At 32.8% G+C, this 24,122-nt stretch overlaps 1 protein-coding gene across 1 annotated transcript in view; it reads left to right on the forward strand.

Annotated features, from left to right (window-relative positions):
• The window catches only part of iffo2a (intermediate filament family orphan 2a), a 42,285-nt gene extending 22,694 nt beyond the window's left edge, over positions 1-19,591 (forward strand). The window contains exons 2-9 of the mRNA XM_056449231.1: positions 1,885-1,945; positions 4,341-4,439; positions 6,556-6,732; positions 7,444-7,589; positions 11,824-12,067; positions 13,580-13,669; positions 13,754-13,892; positions 15,725-19,591. Coding sequence (XP_056305206.1) covers positions 1,885-1,945; positions 4,341-4,439; positions 6,556-6,732; positions 7,444-7,589; positions 11,824-12,067; positions 13,580-13,627 — 775 coding nt within the window. The 3' untranslated portion in view covers positions 13,628-13,669; positions 13,754-13,892; positions 15,725-19,591. The remainder of the gene's footprint in view (positions 1-1,884; positions 1,946-4,340; positions 4,440-6,555; positions 6,733-7,443; positions 7,590-11,823; positions 12,068-13,579; positions 13,670-13,753; positions 13,893-15,724) is intronic.
• Positions 19,592-24,122: the final 4,531 nt, after the last annotated feature.

Genomic DNA, 24,122 nt, shown 5'->3' on the forward strand with positions numbered 1-24,122 from the left:
ACATCGGGATAGCCGTCCATACTGGTAAACAAGAAAAGGAACGGCATCATACTGCCTATAGCATACGTTTTAAAGATGAAATACAGCCATACAAAGCTCTGGCTACATAATTCGTGATCTCCAGAAATGTATGTAGGGCTGCGTTTTCAGAATGAGCCTATGTTGATTTAGTAAATGAGGGAACAAGTGAAATGCATGCCCTCTATTACATCATGAAAATGATTATTGTGTATTTATTTATTTTTGCAAGTGATCTTCAGGGTTTTGTACAAACTAAACTGGTGTTTACAATTCATTAACTAGACTGTAGCAGCCCACCATTCTGTTCCCCCACAGTTTCATAATAATCCAAAATATCTTTTAATTCCTGTTACAACATAAAGGGCATTTACCTTTATTATTTTCACCATGTCTTCAGCATAGTATCTGTCGCCATAACTAAAATTGAAATCACAATAAGCTCAATAATCTTCATATCAAATCACAAGTGACTGTTGAAATTGAAATATTGAAATTGAATGACTTGAAACTGAAGTATTCAGTTCATCATCCATTGTTTCATTGCTTTATCTGAGAACAGCTCAGTTCACAAGCTGAAGGCTCAGAGATGCTGTGCATCTCAGTGCAAGCTGTGTTTTGTGGGTGAATGAAAAAGCGTTTTGACCGATTTGGGTGAGTCAATGACTCAATGATCCATTCATGTAGACATTAGCTTCACTTAATTCGTGAATAAATCAACTGTGGAGAACAAAGCGATTGAATGGATGATTCAGTGACAAAGACAGAACCTTGCTCCCACCTACTGCCTTTTTTAAAAGTAATTTAATCAATAAAATTTAGTCATAAAAATAATGTGATTTCTATAAAAATGACATTATACACATTAATTTTGTGTTATGTCCAGTGACATTAATGTCCAGTCTGCACAGTTTTTCTTTTTTAGGCACTTTTTAGACACATTTAGTAATTTTTTTGAGAAACTATTCGAACAAAGCACAATTATCATGTGTATAAAACTTTTGAAAAAGCAAAGGAAAACGTTTACTCATCATGCATCATTGTACTCATACCTCTTTTAAAACAAACGTCAAACCTCTTTCGTAAACAAAGTAATGAAGTCCACACAATGAAAGTCAAGGCAGTTCCACAGAAGTGAGAAAGTCATACAGGATTGGTGAGATTTTCATTTCTGGGTGGTCTGTCCCTTTAAGAACTGCCTTGTTTTTTCTAGAGTCAGACTTCTGATTCATTGAAAGTAATGAACTCATGCGAGTAATTTTTTTGTGAATTCTCATATTCTCTCTGTCATGTTGTATGTTGGTTTACGTGTTATGCGAGAGCAAACCAATATAAAGATGTAATAAATTTACTGTGTAACATCTTTGTATGATATCACTTTTGACGCTCACTTTACAAATCTTGTAAATATATTTAACCATAACACTGAAGACGAAACCAAGGGAAGTCACTAAAAGGCAAGAGTGAAGAAACTAGCACAAATGAAAGCCTCAAAGATTTTCTCCAGCAGAACCTGGGCTTTTATTTGCATGTTCTACTATGCTTTACAGTCTCCATAGTGATTTTAAGGGAGCTTGTTAGTGTCTTTCAAGGATCTCAGGAAGATTCTCAATGGTCATCAGCAGTGTGTGGATGTTTGTTTTTCTCAAGTCTACTTTGAGTAACAATCTGAACATGCTGTGCCTTTTATATGTCTGTTCAGGATTTCACTGACGTTGTGTTAATAAGCAGTATTAAACGAGTTGTGAATTTAATTGGTTTTAATAACTTTTGTTCTCCTTTGAGTCAGTCGTGGGAATTACAGTATAATTAAACTGACTTCAGATCATGACTATCACATTAAGACACTGGCCTGTTGTGTTTCAGATGGGAGGAGGAGGTTTCCAAACGTCAGCAGATGGAGTCTTTGGTGGAGACTTTACAGGAGGTGAGATCCTAAATTGTTTATATAGTGACTGTTTTGAAGTTTGACATCTATACATCTGCACTGAAGCATGTCTAGCTTTACAGTAGTTAATTCTAGTGTAATTAAGAAAACAGTCCCATGTTTCAGCTCTATATGTTTTTTTGTGTCATGACTTGTTAGGATAACACAGAAAATAGTATCTAATAGTATCTTTTTTAAGCGGACCTATTATGCAAAAATTCCTTTTATAAGGAGTTTAAGCACAGTTGTGTGACAATGGTGTGAGAATACAAACAGTTCGAATGGCAAAAATTCATTCATTTTCTTTTCGGCTTAGTCCCTTTATTAATCTAGGGTCGCCACAGCGGAATGAACCACCAACTTATCCAGCATATGGTTTAACAGCGGATGCCCTTCCAGCTGAAACTCATCACTGGGAAACACCCATACACTCTCATTCACACACATACATTACGGACAATTTAGCTTACCCAATTTACCTATACCACATGTCTTTGGACTGTGGGGGAAACCAGAGCACCCGAAGGGAAACCCACGTGAACACGGGGAGAACATGCAAACTCCACACAGAAATGCCAACTGACCCAGTCGGGGCTCGAACCAGCGACCTTCTTGCTGTGAGGCAATCGTGCTACCCACTTGTGCCACCGTGACGCCCATGTCAAAAATTATTTAATAATATTTTTTATAATCACACTTGTTAAAAATAAACATACTGATTGACATTCCCCCTTTTACGTGTCATTAGAGTGGAAAAGCCTTGCCCATTAGTGACGATCTTGACCTCATTAGCATAAATAGCCCTGAGTAAGAAGCAGCCATCCGCCATTAGTTTCCACACCGTACCTGCTGAAGATAATAACAGCGACTATGAGACATTATAAATGTGGAATTTTAGGATGCTGAAATGAGCACCGTAGTCTCCATAAACTACCTTTTTTTCTGAGCCACTACTTTTGACATTTTCAGGTTTTGACAGAGATGACGTTAGTCCTGTTTTGAATCTACCACTATGCTGTCGCATAAGCATTTGTAGCCCCGCCTTCTTTTAAAGCGACAGTCACCAAAATGGCACAATTTGGATCAAAGCCTAAAAGGGCAGTTATAAAGTTAAATTTGTGTATTTTGAGCTGAAACTTCACATACACATTACAGAGACATTATTTTACATAATGGATACCCTTTAAAGGTGCTTTATGTACGTTTTTGACTCTTCTAAAGCATAAAAATACCATAATATGTTTGCAGATATTTAAGAAACATGCCAAGTGAACATTTTTGTTCATCTGAAAAACAATGCTGATGTCAAATATTCTGCTTTAGATATGTGTTTTCCGTGCCGGAACCCTGTCTTGTTTATGGTTTTCTTAACCTGCCCAATGCCAGCCAATGTCAGGCAGAAAGACAGAAAGAAATTTGCACTGATAAGCAATTTGGCTGTTTGCACCAGACGAAACACGACAGAAATAAATGCAGCCATTCAGAAGCACAGAATATGCACTCACTCATGAAATGGTAAGGTTTATAATCTATTTAATACATAATAAACCTCTTTAACATTATTAAATGTACATGCTGAATCACTGATAGTAATTCACAGTTCTAAGTTCAATTTCAAATGGTTTAATTATTTTCAAGATCTGAGATAACTATCTGCCGCTCCTTTCAGTATATGGCAATAAATGTCATGTAAAATGGCATTCAAACTCACAATATTAGCATTTAGCACTGAATAAAGCACATGAGGTGTACCTGAGGTGATCAGTTTATCCTGTTGTTTACCTGTGATAAATAAAGGCTGTTTAAAATCAACCTTTAGGCTTTATAGTCTTGCTGTTGGTGTCGTCAATCTGGCAACCTGCGCTTGCATTTGTTTTGATCCGGGAATGCAATACCTAGTTCAACCACTGGGTGTCAAACTTACATACTGCACCTTTAACTTAACAAAAGTTAAAAAATCAATATTTGGTTAAAAAATTTATTCAAAATATTCATATTCTAGCCAATTGTCATGTTTCTGGAAGAAAGTGCTATAAATGACACAATTGTAATTTGAAAATTGAAAGAAGTCTTGCCAGACATATAGAATAAAAGTAATTAAAACATTTTACTCAAACTTATACATTAAAATAAATCCAGAGAAACTGAAAACTGTCAAGTTGTCTCTTTTATTCATAGCTCACACTGTTAAAAAATATTCAGAGACGATGTAATTAAGATTTGCTTGATTACTGTAGTTTTCTAGCATGGAAACTACACAAAACCTTTCATTAAAATAATTAGGTAAATGAGTTTAGCTAAAAATAGCCACGCAAACTATCACCTTCATTTTCACCCTTTATTTAGTTTTTTTTTTACAGTGCACTGCTAAATTTTCAAAACACTCTCATTACAGACTGTTCAGTCATCTGAAGCGGCGCAAGGAGAACTGAATGAGAAGGTGGAGCGTCTTAAAACAGAGCTGGTGGTCTTCAAGAGCCTCATGCCTAATGATGTGAGTGTACTTCTATATCTGCTGTTCAATGACATGCAAACATGCAAATCTCCATTTACAACACTGCCTCATTGTAAACAGCGGAAACAACAGTATCGTTTGACTGCAGCTGTGAGAGATTACAAGATTAACTGTCAGGGAAATTAAGATGAACCTGTAGGTAAATTTCTTTGGCATTAAACTGAATAGATAGCTATAGATCAGTGTGGACAAACAGACTGTGAAGCAGTCAGGCAGTTCTGGGCCTGGAACAGATGTATATTGTTCTTTCATGTTGAGTTGATGTTGCTCTGTCCCAGTAATCAAGCAGAGTTGAGTGCTGTTTTTCTGGATGTGTTCCTCACTGTCTATGAACACCAGGAGAAGCCGGGCCATCTGTTGCTGCCGGATGAGCTTTGAGGAGTTTATCTGCCTTTTTAGTTATTTCAGGCTTATAATATAATATAGTATAATGTAATATGCTGCTTTGTTGTTATTATCGAAGGATATTTCTGCAGCTGAACAAAAAATAAAACTTGAACTCAATTCCATCATTTTTGTCTTGGAATTTATAGTTCAGAATTTTTATATCAGAATTGCAAGATTATATCCTTCAATTGCAAGACAGTCTATGGAGACACAATTGTGAGAAATAAAGTTACAGTTAAAGTTGTAAACCGAGAAAAGTCAAGATTGAAAAACATTTGCTACAAAGAAATTGTGAAATTAAATTTTTTGTGTATTTTGCATTTCTGAGAAAAAAAATAAAAATTCCAAGATAAAATATGGAAATTACTTGTTTTTATGACATCATTTTATTTATTATTTTATTTATTTACTTTTGGACAGTTAACCAACTTCCATGTGAAATTACTTACAAACTGTTTAAATTTTAATCATGATAAAAAAGGCAAGTTTATTTATATAGCACATTTCATACACAATGGTTATTCAAAGTGCTTTACATTAACAACAATAAAAGAGACAAAAAAATAAAAATGATTAAAATAATCAAAAATCATTAAAAACAGTCATTTTTTCAGTCATAAAAACAGTCAAAAAGTCATTTTTTAAATCCCAAATGATGCACTGGCAGCTAGTGAAATGTGGAATTAATGAAATTTCTAATATTATAACAAAATAGAACTATAAATTTGAATAAAAAAAAATAAACTAGAAAAAAAACTAGTAAAAATGCCAAAAGCACCTAAAATTAAAATGAATCTAATATAATCTTCTAAAACAATACCAATTGTTACTACATATATATACATATATGTATGTGTATGTATATGTATATATATATTTATATGTGAACTTCTTGCTGTGAGGCGACAGCACTACCTACTGCGCCACTGCGTCTATCTATCTATCTATCTATCTATCTATCTATCTATCTATCTATCTATCTATCTATCTATCTATCTATCTATATATATATATATATATATATATATATATATATATATATATATATTATATATATATATATATATATATATAATATATATATATATAATATATATATATATATATATATATATATATATATATATACAGCAAGAAGTCACTGGTTCGAGCCTCGGCTGGGTCAAAAACATGTGGTTCAGGTGAGTTGGGTAGTATGTGTAGTGTATGTGTGTGAATGAGAATGTATGAGTGTTTCCCAGTGATGGGTTGCAGCTGGAATGTCATACGCTGTGTAAAAAACATATGCTGGATAAGTTGGCAGTTCATTCCGCTGTGGCAACCCCAGAATAATAAAGGGGACTAAGCCGAAAAGATGTATATGTATATGTATATGTATATGTATATGTGTGTATATAAATATATATATATATATATATATATATATATATATATATATATATATATATACAGTATACATATATACATATTATGTTTAAAAAATGTAATAAATTCTAAATGTTCTAATATATTTTCTTTATTTGCAGTAATTTAGACTGGGTAGAATAGTAGAATATTTAATTTCTGCATATATTACATTTGAGGCCTATTTTGTATAGCAATTGAGGTCAGTTACACATTAAATAAATAAATAAATGTCGTACTAAATCAGTGCATGACAATTTAGCCTCAAATGCTTTTATTCACATTCTCAAACATTCTTGTACAGGAAGTGTCTGACTTGGACAGTAAAATCCAGGAGAAAGCCATGAAGGTGGATATGGACATCTGCAGACGCATCGACATCACGGCCAAGCTGTGTGACGTGGCCCAGCAGAGAAACTCAGAAGACATGAGTAAAATACTGCACAGCAGCCCGTCCAGAGCTCCTGTCGAGCAGAAAGGGGTATGCAAACGCTGTTAATGATGTACAGCTTCAGATAATGCACTTACCAATTCTACATTTACTAATTAGGAGCCCTGATCTGATTTACAGTTTGTAGAGTTTATATAACAGCTTATCATGCAATTGTAGGTGTGTGTGCGTGAGAGAGAGAATTTGAATTTAAATATAACTTTAATACATTTTGAAGGAATCATAATACATATTCATACATATATATATATATATATATATATATATATATATATATATATATATATATATACATATACATATTGATATACATTTATCAATCAAATATTGTAATATTACAAAAAGGTTCAAATAAACACTTCATTTTCAACTAGACATTACAAAGCAGCACTACTGCAACACCTTCAAAACCTTTAAAATCAATCAATTATTGTTTGTACCATGTCTTTCTGCTGCAACAGACTGATAGTTTAGCTATTCCTATAACAAAATTTAGAGAGAGAGTTGTGTGTGTGTGGGTGGTCCTGTTATTTTTTGCATTATAAGGAACAAATGTCCCCTCAAGTATAGTCTCCTCATGAGGCAAACAGATCTGAATTTTACATAATTAAGTGTTTTATTTTAAATCAAATTTAAAAATGTCTGATGTTTTTTGTGAGGGTTTGGTTTAGAGATATGGTTGAGACCGAATATACAGTTACAGTGTAAAAATCAGTGTGTGTGTGTGTGTGTGTGTTGTAGGGGATGGTTGTATGCAGGAGAAAGGAGTGTAAGGGTGACTCAGAGGAGCAGAGAGTGGAGGCTGATGGTGATTGCGCTCATCATGAGGAGGAAGTACCTGCTTCTCTCAACATCACTGATGAGATGAAGAGGATGCTTAACCAGCTGTGAGTCCTCGGAGCATTTTCTCATTCTTCTGTTTGTGTGAATGATTTGGTTTTAGTGCTTGTTAGTGCATTTGTTGTAAGGGTTTTTAACATTTTTAAATGAAAGTTTGAGGGTTAAGTGTTAGTTCCTGTAGTTCAGCGAGAAACTTTAGGTAAAAAAACACACAAAAAATGAATCGATTTGATGTCAAAAACTTGACATCCACATATTGATGCCCTTTTGACCACCAAAATAATGACATAAAAAGTATTATAATATCAGAACAAAATTCTAAATGACAAAATTGCAATGGACTTGTATCTCCACAATGCATGTAAAATATATGTCGTCAAAACATGTCAAAATTCGATTACAGGACTGTCCACTAACGTTAGATGTCAGCAGAGGAAAGCCACACAATCTGGGTATCTTCCGTCCATTCCATATCCATTTTTTAACAAAAAAAGGAAAACTAAGAAAACTGCCTTTTTCGTTTTTCTTTTGCTCCCAAAATAACGAGAATTTGGCTCTATTTTCGTTTTTTGGTTTAAGGTAGAAAAACGCATAAACGACTTAAAAATTCATTATCCACATGTAGGTGGTGCAGAATTTCCCTTTTTCCTCTGATTGGCCAGCAAAATCTGAGCTTGTGACGTCGCCCTTAAAATAAAAGTCCTATATATATTGAGCCCCATGACCCAATTTGTTCTTATTCTGGTCCTGCTAACAACTATTAAAAAAATTAAACAATCAAAAAACACTAAGTAAACAATAATAATAATAATTATTATTATTATTATCACTATTATTATTATTATTATTATTATTATTATTATTATTATTATTATTATTATTATTATTATTATTATTATTATTATTATTATTATTTAGGCCTACAGTAGCTCTGAAACAATCATGCAAACCAGGTGCTGCTCAGAAATTTTTGCTCAGCATCAGGTGCACAGCAGCAAGAAGTCTGGCGGTGACCTAGGCATATTATTATAATTCATTCATTCATTTTCTTTTTGGCTCAGTCCCCTTATTATTATTGTTATTGTTATTATTAATATTATTATTATTATTATTATTATTATTATTATTATTATTATTATTATTATTATTATTATTATTATTATATTATTATTGTTGTTGTTATTATTATTACTATTATTATTATTATTATTACTATTGTTATTATTATTATTATTATTATTATTATTATTATTATTATTATTATTATTATTATTATTATTATTATTATTATTATTATTATTATTATCATTTTTATATAGGCCTTGCTCTGAAACAATCATGCATACCAGGTTCTGATCTTTGCTCAGCATCAGGTGCACAGCAGCAAGAAGTTTGGCGGTGACCTAGGCATATTATTATTATAATTCATTCATTCATTTTCTTTTTGGCTTAGTCCCTTTATTATTATTATTATTATTATTTTTATTATTATTATTATTATTATTATTATATTACTATTATTATTATATTATTATTATTATTATTATATATATTATTATTATTATTATTATTATTATTATTATTATTATTATTATTATATATTATCATTGTTGTATTGTTATTATTATTATTATTATTATTATTATTATTATTATTATTATATTATTATTATTATTATTATTATTATTATTATTATTATTATTATTATTATTATTATTATTATTATTATTATTATTATTATTATTATATAGGCCTTGCTCTGAAACAATCATGCTTACCAGGTTCTGATCTTTGCTCAGCATCAGGTGCACAGCAGCAAGAAGTTTGGTGGCGAACTATGACTTTATTTATTGACAAATCTGTAATAATACTGATAATTTATGTTTTTTATTTAATTTATGCATACAAAATGAATGTAAGCCTGCTAACTGATTAAATTATAGACTATATAAACTTAGTTTGTATATATAATTAAATAATAAGAATTGAAAGCCTGGGTGCTGATCCGCAGACGACTTTTATTTTGAGGACGACGTCACAAGCTCAGATTTGGATGTCCAATCAGAGGAAAAGGGGCATTTCAGCACCGCCTACATGTGGATAATGAATTTAAAGTCATTTATCCGTTTTCCTACCTTAAACCAAAAAATGAAAATCGAGCCAAAATCGCAGTTTTTTTGTTGTTTTTTGTGAGCAAAAGACAGATAAGTAATGGACAGAAGATACCCCGATTCCACAGTCATGGATATATGCATATATACTCAAATATTTAGAATAGATTAAACTGAACCTTTATCTCAAAATGTGCAATTTAAAATAACGCTGGCATTGGAAATATGCCACTACCTACATGTCTGCAAAACTTGCTAACATATACATTTGCTATAGCTTTTACACTTAGAGTCAGAATGCTTGAAAACACCTACCTTTTTTTCCTTTTTCACACACACACACATCATGATTAAAGTGCAGATTGTCATCAAACAAAGCCTTAATTTCATTCGCTGTTTTTGTCTTGGCTTATATGACGACAGTTAGCCCGTTTATAATTTAGACCTGTTGAGACAGAAATTCTGGGAAATTGTGTGCATAACTCATTCACAGATCCATATCCTGTCATATAAACAGAAAGTAGAAGGTTTGGGTATTCTGGCGTGTGTATGGTGTGGGAATGATACAAAGCTGAATGGTTAAAAACACAATAAAAACACTTAACATGTAGGATATGCAGTGTTTTATATAACTGGTATTAGTTTTCATAACTAATTTTGCATTGGTGTGCGATAAACATGTCTACATTGTTGAATGGAAATCTACCAAGATCTCATCAAGAGATTTGTTTGTTTATTTATTTGGTAACACCTTAGAATAAGTTTGCATTAGTTCATGTTAATATGTTATATGAATATATAGTTGTTCATTGTTAGTTCATATTAACTCACGGTGCATTAACTAATGTCAACAAGCATCAATTTGGATGTTAATAATGCATTAGTAAATGTTGAACTATGATTAATAAATGCTGTACATGTATTGTTTGTAATTAGTTCATGTTAGTAAATACATTAACTAACGTTCATAAAGAAACCTTATTGTAAAGTGTGACCATTTATTTATTTATTTTAAAGAAATCGTGTGTAATATTATTAGAGGATCTAAGGAGGAAAAAAGAATGATCTGCCTAGAGCTGATTGTCTGATCTTGTTTGTTTTCTGAGCACTTTCTGCCATCTAGTGTTCATATGATGAACATGCTCGTTCTGTGTCCTGTATATTTTCGTAATTGTGCATAAAAATTTGTCTATTTATTGCTATTATTAATTGGTTATATTCACTTTATCTTTTTAACCTCTTTAACTTTTTCTTTACAGTGAGTCTATTAGCATGTTTTCTCTTTATTTGTTTATATTAATGTGACCATGGACCACAAATCTTGTAAATTTTGGAGAAATTGAGGTTTATGCATCACATGAAAGCTAAATAAATACGCTTGGCATTGATGTATACTGTATATTGTTTGGATAGGACAGTATTTGGCCAAGTTGGATCTCTTTGAAAATCTTGAAACTGAGGGGTCAAGAAAAAAATCATCTAAATATTAAGAAAATCGACTTTAAATTTGTCCAACTTACATTCTTAGTAGTCCTGGAAAAGGTTAAATAAAAGTTAATAAACAGAACATAATATGTGTGTGTGTGTGCGTGTGTGCGTGCGTGCGTGCGTGTGTGCGTTATGTATATTTATTATGTATATGTGATACAAGCACATACATAAAAACAAAATAATACAAACCAATTTTGTTACATAGATATTTACTTTTATATATAATTGTATATCATTTTATGCATATTTAATTCATATCTAAGCATTAATAAACATTTTCTCAAATGCATGCATGTGTATATTTGTATATACATAATAAATTTACAGAATACACACACTTAAATTATGTCAAAACAAACTTTTATTTTGGAAGTGATGCAATTTTGTTGAGCAGTAATTCTGAGCAATGTGCATTACTAATAAAAATTGAGTTTGTATATATTTGATGTTTTCAGTGGGAAATTTACAAATTATTTTCATGGAACATGTTCTTTACTTAATATTCTAATGGTATTTGGCATCCTTTTGTGCTCCAGGGTCACATATTTGTTCTCCTCTTATATATTCACATCCTTTGTTTGTAATTTTGGGATTGTGGATCTGTTTTTATTTGTATTTTTTTCCCTCTTTTCCCTCCCTGTGTTTCTTCTTTTCTGTCCGCTGGCTGTCTTGTTCACAGAGGTTGCTCAGCTAATTGGTTTGTTGGCAGGAGGGAAACATTTGAGTTTGACGATGACTGTGACAGCCTGGCGTGGGAGGAGACGGAGGAGACGCTTCTGCTCTGGGAGGATTTCAGTCACTACAACAGTCTGAACTCCAACACCCCCACTGCTAACACCACCACCACCCCCTCCACCGCCGCCGCTGGCACAGCTGTGTCCGTGTCGTGTGCATCTGAGTCTCACGGAGAAACACACGAGCAGGTGAAGCGCAAAGTCACCATTAGAGACCATAAATAAAAGTAGATCAAATGAATTAAGTGTAATATGAATGTATATTAACCCTGTATCTAAACTAAATTTACTAATCCAAATACAGTAGGCAACTGTTGCAGCACTCCAAATCAGAAGCTTCAGTAGTTTGATAATAGTATGTTGCTAAGCTAATAACATTCTGATTAAAAACCACACATATATTGGTCAATATATTTAAAAACAATTCACTTTTGCTACATTAGGAGATTCTTATTTAAATGGATTTATATATAACAAATTTTAAATGTCAACATAATTATATGAAACTAGATTTCATATACTGTAAGTGAAATAAATGTTTACTGCTGTTCCGGTTAAACATTTTCTTCGTGTATGCAATGTAAAGCAGTGTTATTTTAGTATTACTCCACAACTATTTCAGTTTTTGTTATAGTTATAATTTTTGTTTTCTTTTTATTTTAGTAATTTTATTTAATAAGTTGGTTATCATTTTTATTATTTTATTTATTTATTTTTTCATGTATTATTTACATATTTATATATATATATATATATATATATATATATATATATATATATATATATATATATATATATATATAATATTTTTATACTTAATTTACTTAATTTTTTTATATGCATATAGTTTTAATTTTTTTTATATAAATAATAATACATAATAAATAAAAATATATTTTTTTCACTTAATTAAAAACTATTACATTTTCATGGTTTTAGTTGAATGCAATACCATAATAAATCACTTTTATTGTCACATCATCAGCAGCACGTGTACTATGATGAGGTAAAGCTTAGGTGCTGGCTCCAGACAACAGTGCAAAATACAACAACACACTCCCAAAAAACAAAGCAGTATACAATTAGCAATGTTGACAGTTATACGTAGAAGACAATAAATAGGTGTACACATAGTCTGACTGTTGGTGGGAAATTATTGTAGGCAATACCTTTCAAAACCATTTCAAAACCATTCAAATAAAAGTAATACTTGTATTCATTAATAATGCTTTAAATTGATCAGAAGAGAACATATATAAACAATATTTCAAATGCTAAATTGACTTATTCAAATTATTTCCAAAGTATCATTTCACACTGAAGACTGGAGTAATGATGCTGAAAATTAAGTTGTAGTATCACATGAAATTACATTTTCAAATATATTACAGTATTACTGCTTTATTTATTTATTTATATTTTTTTAAATCTCCAAAAAATCTTCAAATATGTCAAATTAAAAAAACTTTGTTAACACTTAAATATTAAAAACCTCACATGCAAACACTTTTGAATTTTAGTGTTTCAATAAAGCAGTGTGTCACCTAAAAATACTCTATTATTGTATGTTTCTCAAATATGAAGCTTCACAAATATGCAATCTTGCTGATATTGACTATACTGTCTATAAAACAGACATACCCACTCCTGAGAGTATTATTAATAATGCATAACACATTAATGCTTATACTCTCCTATCAGGATCGAAGTCTGGGGAGCCTCATACATGAAACGGAGTCTCTGTTTTAAACCAGAGAGCAGGAGTATCAGGACACCATCGGGCAAATTGAGGTTAGAGAACGTTTGTGAATGATGAGCTTCATCTGACATTTGCCTCAAGTTTATTTAAGATTAACCACAGTCTTGCTCTTACAGCTGGAACTGGCCACAGCCAAGAATGACATGAACAGACACCATGCATGAGTACATGGGAGATGTGCAGTATGAAGAGAGGCCTGGACGTCCAGATGGAGACCTGCCGGAGGCTCATTCAAAGCACAGCCCCCACCGGCAGGTCAGTTTAGCTGTACTTCTTCAGACCCAAAATTTCCAAAAAATGTAAAAGTATGTTGTCACAGTCATTGAGTTATTAATATTTTATTTATTTATTTATTTATTTATTTATTTATTTATTTATTTTTTGTCCATTTCAATGGACATCAGGTCAAAACAGTTGTACTTCTCGAACATTATACCAACCATAAATACAAAGAAAACATACATTATTGCTGGTATAATCTAATCAAATATTAACATTCTAACATTTTTACTTTAGGTTTATGTTGTATAGATCGCATCTTGTTTCAGTAATGAATCCGTACATTGATATAGTCTCTTTTTTTGACATAAAGTTCAATCAGCATTACTGGAGATTTAATTTCAGTAACAGACCTTGAACCCAGTGTCCAGCCTACTGGACAGAGACATATTTGAAAAAAATCCTGATCTAAAGCTTGCAATGTTACAAAATATTTTAAACTTTAATTAGTAAGTGCAATCCCTCTTTTTTTTTTACATACAATCTATGAAAAATTAGCAAACATATAAATAAATCTGAAAAAAAAACATGTGTAAATGTGGCTTACGTCTGTGTGTGGAGTGAAGTAATGCTATGCTGCTTTTAAGTGTGGTTTTTCAAATTACAATATGCCGAGTCTTACTGCCACTTGATTGGATGACAATTGTCAACTCTCATGGACTGCAGGCTTTAAATTAGATAAAAAATGTTCAGGAACCACAAAAAACATGGGCTGACACGTGTTGTCCATTGTAATGAACAGGGTCTGAAGGGGTTAAAGGGTTAGTTCACCCAAAAATTTAAATTTTGTTATTAATTACTCACCCTCATGTCACTCTAACCCCCCAGACCTTTGTTCATATTTGAAATGCATATATTCAGTTTTCGGGGGGTTAAAATCTGAGAGCTTTCTCATCCTACATGGAGAGCCGTGACTTGTTCAAAGAAAAAGTACCAAAAAATACTCAAAAAAGACTAAATGCTTTCATTGGTTCGTTTAGAATAGAAAAGAAAATTCATAAAAAAAGAAAAAGTCATTATTTTTGTTTTATGTGGACAAAAATATTCTCATAGCTTCATATATTCTGACTGAACCACTGAACATATGGTGTTGTATTTTGTGAACTTTGAACGAGTTGGAACCATTGCTGTCTACAATGATCAGAGAGCTCTCAAATTTCATCTTTTATATCTTCACTTGTGTTCTAAAGGCAAACTTAGGTATCAGGGGTTGGAATGACGTGAGGGTGAGCAATTAATAACAAATTTCATTTTTGAGTGAACCAACCCTTAAATTAAAATGTCCACACAATCGTTTTGTTTTGAGACAACATGAAGGTATTAAGTTAACTTATTAGTATTTACAATTTAAGTGGATGGAACATAATCCTCCTACTCCCATATTTAGAACTTTGTTATAGTTACTTACCTAGTTATGAATGGCTAGAATTCTAAATCTTAGGCTTGAGGCAAGCCTGTCATCAAAAAGTTTTCATTGCAATACTATACTATAGAATACAATAACGATTAGTATCTGATATGATGTGATGAAGTTTGCCACACTTGTAAAGCAACTTGAAAATGGCTTAAATTTGACATTGGGAAAACTGTGGTAAGGATAGAGCAGACAAGTGCTAGGATGTTTGAAAAAAATGAAAACAATGTGCTCTTAAATCAGCTCAAGATATCAAACATATTTAATAACCTTCAAATGTTTTGAATCATTTGACTTTTATTTAAACTTAACCATTAAAACTTTCCTAACCCGTTTTTACAGTTACTTTGTCTTTGTTTAAGTTTCTGCTCTGTTTTCTTTTTTCTGGCGGCAGACAATCACCCTCCCTCAGCTCTGTGGCCAGCAGCGATTCAGGAAACACTGATGACATTCAGGATGAGCTGGAGCCCGATGGATTGAAAGATGGAGAGAAAGACGGAGAAGTGGAGATGAATGGAGAAGTCAGATGATGATCAGCCCTTCATCCTTCTGGTTTCTCAGCTTTTTTGTGAACCAGTCACTCTTTTAAGTGTCTGGTCACCTTTTCATACACAGTACGGCTGAGTGTGGGATTTCAGACTCCCAAATAGCAAGTATTGGTGCTTTATAAGCTGTCTTAGAGCAGGACTAGTCCAAATCGAACCTGTTCCCTCTTCATCAGCACTGCCAAGGCATGGCTCCATAGTCTTCCTCACTGTAGCTTTAACTGGGGTCTCACTCTTTACAATTAGATGGATATCATAATAATGCATATTATGGTAACACTTTACAATAAGGTTGTATTAGTTCATGTTAGGCTGCGCGGTGGTGCAGTGGGTAGCGGTGTCGCCTCACCGCAAGAAGGTCGCTGGTTCAAGCCACGGCTAGGTCAGTTGGCATTTCTGTGTGGGGTTTGCATATTCTCCCTGTGTTGGCGTGAGTTTCCTCTGGGTGCTCCGGTTTCCCCCATAGTCCAAAGACATGCGGTACAGGTGAATTATGTAAGCTAAATTGTCCTTAGTGTATGTGTGTGAATGGACGTGTATGGGTGTTTCCCAGTGATGGGTTGCAGCTGGAAGGGCATCCAATGAGTAAAACATATGCTGGATAAGTTGGCAGTTCATTCCACTGTGGTGACCCCTGATTAATAAAGGGACTAAGCTGAAAAGAAAATGAATGAAAGAATGAATAGTTCATGTTAGTTATTCACACAAGCAAACTAAGAATAATACATTAATTAATGTTAGTTATTGTTTATAAAGTTGCTCATTGTTGGTTTATGTGAACTCACAGTGCATTATTTAATGCTAAGAGGCATATCTTTGGATTTTAATAATGCATAAGTAAATGTTGAGCGATAATTAATAAATGATGTACAAGCATTGTTCATTATTAGTTCATGTTAGTAAATACATTCATTAACATTAAGTAATGAAACCTTATTGTAAAGTGTGACCCATGTATAATATATTAATAATATTGTCAATATTATGAAATTATAATAATAATAAATATGGAAAAAAAAACTTCTTATCTGTCACCGTCCCACAAGGTGGTATGTTTTTCAGTACATATTTAATAAATTTTGTAATAAATTTGAAATTGTCTTGACAAAATCTTAGTAATATGCATATATCACCAATAATTTTGACATTTAAAAAATGGGGGTGGCAGGTAAGGAGTTTAAAATGCATTGTTATTATTATTAGTAGTAGTTATTTTTTAAAAATCATGTAATATTATTATTATTATAACTTATTAATAAATACATAATTTCTGCTATCTTTCTAATTTGTTTACACAAATCTAAAATGCAAGTTACAGGTCCACAATCATTAAAAAAAAACAACCCAGGCTCATTGTGTACCTATATATTCATTTCTGGAGAGCGCCAAATACATCCCAGGATCTACGTTTTTTTGCAATTTTTGTTTTCGCGAATCTACCAGAGGCATCTGTGTACGCTTTTTCAGATCTCAAATTTCTCTTGCGAGTGCCATTTGCACCTGCCCCTCTCGCGTAAATCCACCAGAGCCCGCTGTCAACTGACTATTTGACTGACTGAATGACTGACCAATTGACTGACCCACCTCCTCTCTCACTAAACCTAACCAATAGTGTTTTCAAAAGCACCGATTCACCCGCCCACACCCTTCCCTAAACCCAACTGCAGTGTTTTAAAAAGCAATCCAGAAAAAGATGATTTTTACCACGTTTTCGGATTTTACCACATTCTCTCCCTGTTATTTACTTGTTTATTTTATTTTTTGTCTTACCTGCTTTCTGGAACCGTTCTTCACTGGACTCAAACACCATCATCGTGGTCAACTCCTCTCTGTGTCTCAAGTCCACCGATGTAAATGGCAAGCTAACTGGACAAACTGGTAACCTGCAGAAAAGCCGTCCATACGGACTTAACCAGTCAGCTGGTAAGCACGATAAGGAACGGCGTCATACCACCCTGTAGCGTTCATTTTGAAAACAAAATACCGCCATACATACATCTGGCTACATAAGTCACGATCTCCAGATATGTATATAGGGCTACACTTTCAGAATGAGCCTATGTTGCAAACAACAGACAGATTAAAACAGGAAAGTATTACTCAAAATCAAGCTCTGAAATACGTTAAATCACAATAGCCAATAGATCGATCATGCAGTATGCTTTACACAAATAATATATTCTGTGAGTCCAGATGTTTTTACCAACTGTTGCTCAACTAAACCACTGTGCACTGAGATCTATGCAATAATCTGGACTGGGCTGACGGTGCGTTCTGTGATTCTCTTTGCTGGAAACAGACTGTGAGTATATGTGTGAGGCGATTCTCCTCAAGTGCAGTTTTTTCCCCCTCGTTTCTTTGTATTTGCTCTTTCAGTGTTGGAGAGTAGCAGTAAAAAACCCAAACTCATGTGCCTACGAACGTGCTGTACACAGTGTCTAAGTTGCCTTATATTTCTTCTCTGGATATTTTGGACTACATGCTTTGTTGTGTTGTTGACCTGAGTCATGTCTTTCATCCAAATTTGTGAGGTGTGTGAAGTAAGATAATAGATGATCCTAAGATTTGGAAGCCATAACATAAACGTCCTCAGTGTGTCGGAAGGTTAGATACTGGCGAGATACTGAAGTGTGGCTGTTACTTTTTTCTTCAGCGTGTGGGTCGTCTCAGTAAAAGATGAGTATTTAGGATTGAATTGTCACATTTTTTTCCCTTTAATAAACATATTATACAATTATTGTTTAATGTTCCAAAAATAGTATCAGAGTTTACTATCAAAAGTATCAGAGCAGATTTGCTGTGCCTTGAGTTTTATACAGTTTTATAAAACTATAAAATATATTTCATGTTTCTTCAGAAAAAGAAATGTTAAAAGATAAAGGGCTAAACAGCCCGGACAGAAATTTCTTAGAAAATGCATGAAACGTTTTAGAAAAAAAAGCAACAGCAAGCAAAGCAAGAAAAAGCATGATATTTAGATTTCAATCAAATAAAAATGTACATTTTTTAATATTGTATGGAGTACTGATGTCAATTTTCAGGGACATTATATTAAACAAAACGTTAATTATTTTATTAATCGAATCAAAGAGAAAAAAATCGTGTTTTAAAGCACCGTAAATATAATTGTAATACAGCTTTCATATGTTTTCAGTACATATACAGCATGTCCTGTTTAATATGAGTTTTCTGAGCAAAAATAATAACTAATGCACATTTTTATTATGATTTATAGAAGACATCCACAAAAATGTCATTCAGTGTAACAATAGTTATATATCAAATAATGTTGTCAGTCATATTTAGAATTAACTGAAATACCCAAACTCTATTTAAGGATCAAAGTGCAGCCCAACACCGTAACAAATGCTGGGTTCCACACAATTCTGTTATGTTGTCCCAACACAAATCGATTAAGTTAAAGTGTTGCAGTAGGTAATCTGCCTAAATGCTAACCGGTTAGCATAATAGTTTGAAACAGAGTCCCTCCCCTGCCGTTTCATAGCCACGCCTCCTGAAAATCACACGAACGTGCACATTAAAGATGATAGAGACCCAGTAGATCATGTCATTCGCCAGTTAGAAAACTTTATAGTACTTTTTAATACTACAGTTCTGAATGAAAAAACTCTATTATATCTAGCACAAGTTCAGTTGTGTAGTTAGCAAGCAAACTTGTCATAATGTGTAATATTTCATGCATGCATGGATTGCTGGTACCTATGAATTGAAATAGTCACATCAATCTTTCGCTGGAAGATTCATGGCTGAACACCACTTCTGTGCATATAGCCTATTCGTAACAACAAACTAAATGCTAAAATAGTTTTAAAACATAACATTACCTGTCTGAAAGAAATACTTCAGCCATGGTGTCATTCTTCCTTCAGCGTCGCAAAAGTAACTCTAATATTGATTCAGGATTTTAAAATGTTTTGATTCAGCATTGTTTTTACCGTTGACACTCTTGTCCACGTGACCACGACGCATGTGCACGTGTAGTCGGCGGATCTGCGTGAACAGAGGTGCGCAAGTGGTACAAATCTACATTTGTTGAAAGACAGTTTGTGCCTATTTATCAGGATTATGGGAATTATCGGCCCGACAATATTTAATTGGATGAACATTTTTTAGTCTTATGGCTTACCCAGAATATAAAAATACATAGAAATATATATTTAGATCATTTACTTTAATCATTACTATTGGAATTTGAAGAGACTTTCAACCAGCACAACAAAAAATGTTTCTGAAGACCTACTGCACCTTTAACTGAATCATTTTACAAATTTAAGTGGATTGAACATAATTAACAATTGGGTTGTCCCCAAAAAAGCTTGAGAACTTCTGTTGTTTCATGTCATTTTAAATACGTAGTTTGAAGTTTTTGAGTGAAGGCACTGATCAATTTTCATTTTACATCTTATTCTTTGCTACTATCCTTCAAAATAATATCATTTAAAATAGAATTTATTAATCACTTATGCTGATGATATACAGGGCATCTTTGGAAATGATGCTGCCAGTTGGCAACAACATGAGACACGGGAAACTAATTAGAGCAATGGTATACAGAATTAATACAGATAACAGACTATTGCTCATTCTCAATAGGAAAGTAGCCAAGCAACAATGCTCTGCAATATTGCCCAGCAACACTGCTCAAAATGCTTCTTGTGTATCATCAGCAGAGTCTTAAATGTCAAATACATGTCACATGAAAGAGTAAGAGACATGTAAGAAAGACATGTAAGAGTACATGTCAGAGTATGTTGCTTCACTTTTACATAATTATGTTACACTGAATGATGATGGAACATTATTTCACCAATATTTTCACAATTTTTTTTGAAAACCTTGAGGAAGACACTTTTATTCAGGGTTCCCACGCTATTTGAAAGTACTTAAAACAAACAGAGGTCCTTTGCCCCGTGTTTAAAAATTTATTTTGTTTAAGATTTTATTTTTAGAACTGTACCCAAGTGTCAAAAACAGAACAAAACATGACAAATAATGCACATTTTAATATTCACTAACCATATTTGAATATCACCAATATTGAATTCAACAAATTTTATTAAAGTTCTTTGAGCATGACTTTTTAAAATGGTCAGAACTATAAGTGTTAGTGAATTGTTAAGAGGGCGGCCACAGTGGCTCAATGGTTAGCATTGTCGTCTCACAGCAAGAAGGTCGCTGGTTCGAGCCCCGGCTGGACCAGTTGGCATTTCTGTGTGGAGTTTGCATGTTCTTCCCGTGTGTTTCCCAGTATTGGGTTGTGGCTGGAAGGGCATCCGCTGGGAAAATATGTGCTGGAATTGTTGCTGGTTCATTCCACTGTGGCAGTCCTCAATAAATAAGGGACTTAGACGAAAGAAAATGAATGAATGACCTTCATGGCGATACATATGCTCGGGGTATGAATTACAAAGGTTTTATATTTAAATTTAATGGTGCTTTAAAAAGTCCTTGAATCTGGTGTCCATGAAAGTGTGGGAAGTGGGAAACCCTGTTTGTTGTTAGTAATGCCATCATTTTCTAAGAATGACCCACACAACAGATCCCTTCTCCACACAACATATGATTTGGATTATTATTCAATAGCTTGATTTAAAACATAAACAATTGTCTTTTATTTATTATACGATACATAATTCTTTTTTTAGAACTTAATTGTTGTTCATGCTAATGATCTGATTATCTTAATAATTATTATATTTTTGATTACATGGTTAGATTTCTGAAAAACAGTATCTGGGTGAGGAGATAAAGGTTTGCTATTATTGCCTTTTTTAATTAATGGAAATGAATCATTCCATATTTTTTATTATTCCTCTATACGGTCATTCAGAGGTTATGTGTTGATGGAATTTATGATTTCATATTTCTTGCCTAAGTGTGGGTCTTTCTAATAAATGTTTTAGTTTGTGCTGGATACTAAAGAGATGAGCGTTTTGAGAGGACTAGCAAGTCTTGTAGCTGTAGTCTGATTTATGCTGGGTTTTTAAATAAAAAAAGTTTGCCTTACGACCGCTTTCAGGTTTTTTTTTTTGTATATTATATCATAATATATGAGAGGAGGGAATATTGTTTCGACTTTGTCAGATTTGCATGGAAATTTTGGTTTTGCATGATTGAGCAATTCTCACGTATTTTACATACATTTGCCTGTTGCTCGAGTACAGAGGTAATGCTCAACGAGACTCTAGAGGAGCAATGAAAACTGTGGTTATACTTTATAGGTCAAAGTTCTGGGAAAAGCTGTTGAGACAGGCAAATGCATTGCCAGTGGTTCATTTGGTGATACACAAATCACGTTTCTTTAGGAATACAGCTTTGTTTTGCAGATGAAGAAGATCATTATGGTGTCACATTCTCATACCAGCAAAGTTTAATGTTTAAAGAGAACGGTTTTGTATCAATTATAAATTAATAGCTGGCATTAACATGTTGGATTGTTGACACGCAGAACATTAAAATGAAGATTAAAGTTCCTCCTGTTAGATAATGGTATTAGACGTGTAATCATAAAAGTTAGCTCTCAAATCTAATTGGTCAGACATATTTCAACAGAATATTTAACTCAGTACATGATAACTTTATGAGCAAGTCAATTAATGGTTTTTGACCCTCATTTATTCCAATTTACAGTTTCATTCAAGGATGAAACATGAGTTCTGAAAGGAATTCACCAGAAACTCACTCAAAAAGAAATTCACCCAAAAACTCAGATCTGATGGAAAATTTCCAACGCTCAGGCCATCAGAGATAAAGGTGACTGTTTTTCTTTAGTAGGTCATTAAAGAAGATTTTTACCCGAAATATCCTTAGTTCTTGGTGATTCATCAAATGCAAGTCAACTGATACCGTCACTTTAAGAGAAAAATAAAAGAAAAAACATATAGGCAAAACAAGTAATACTTGAGTATGGAGCCAGATCAGTCTCAAAAATAATACATTACACCAACAACACCATTTCATTTACAAAATCCAGTTTGTAAGCTTAAAAACAATTCATAAATACACAAATCCAATTCATCAGTTCAAAATACCATTCAAAAATACACAAATCTAATTTGTAAGTTCAAAACACGATTCAGAAAATACTCAGATCTAATTCATTTGGTGAAAATACTATTTATGATGTTTACTTGTGAAACCTCAAATTGTTTGTTGTATTTATGAATTGTTTTTGAACTTACAAATTGGATTTTGTAAATGTGAATTGTGCTGTGCATGTCTACATTTTATTTGGTAAATGTTATTTTTGAGACTGATCTGGCTCCATACTTGAGGCTAATGAGGCAGTCTATGGACTTTTGTTTACACACACTGTTTATATCACATAATCCTCACCTAAAACGTAAGTGTGAACCGCAAATAGGTCTGCTTGGATAAATGAATTTCTTGCAAATGTCCTCAATGTATCAAGAGTCAGGAGCCACAGGCAATTATGTTATTCATTTTTTTACTTAAGTACTTTTGGTTGATTTATGAATCGCCAAGAAAATTCATTTGAAATCATTTTTACGAAAGCAAAGTAAAAATACAAAATCACAAAAAACACGATTTTAAAAATGTTCCTTAACATTCTTTTGAAAAAAAAGAAAGAAAGAAAAGCCACAACATGTTTTCATTTTTAAGTAAACTATCCCTTCAAGAGTGAGTCGTTCACTCTAAAGATTCATTCAATATTATTGATTATTTCAGGACCTAAAATAACAGTTCTGCACAGTGACTGGGATGTTTAATTCTGCCATTTTCTTTAAGGAAACTAAAATACATTACATGACATTGTCAAATACTGATTGTAAAATGTAAGTCAATCAACAATAATGTTTTATTATTATATATTGTATTGTTGTCTGAAGAAATACCACACTCACACTCTTGGCTGGCTCGAATATTGAATAATAGTGTAACAGCACTATTGCTGTTGTAGTTGATATTAAGGGTATAGTTCACCTGAAAATAAAAAATCATAATTTGCTCACCCTTTACTTGTTACAAACCTATATGAGGTTATTTCTTCTGTAAAATACAAAAGAAGTGTTTTTAAAAAGGTTGGAAACCTGTAACTATTGACTTCCATAGTATTTTTACATGTTTCCTATTATGGAAGTCATTGGTTACAGGCTTTCAGTGTTCTTTAAAATATTATCTTATTTTTTTATTCAAGAGAAAAAGATTGAAACGACTTAAAGGGTGAGTGAAATGTGAGTAAATTAAAATTTTGGGGTGAACTAT

This window comes from Danio aesculapii, chromosome 23, assembly GCF_903798145.1.
Source record: "Danio aesculapii chromosome 23, fDanAes4.1, whole genome shotgun sequence".
Taxonomy (NCBI): domain Eukaryota; kingdom Metazoa; phylum Chordata; class Actinopteri; order Cypriniformes; family Danionidae; genus Danio; species Danio aesculapii.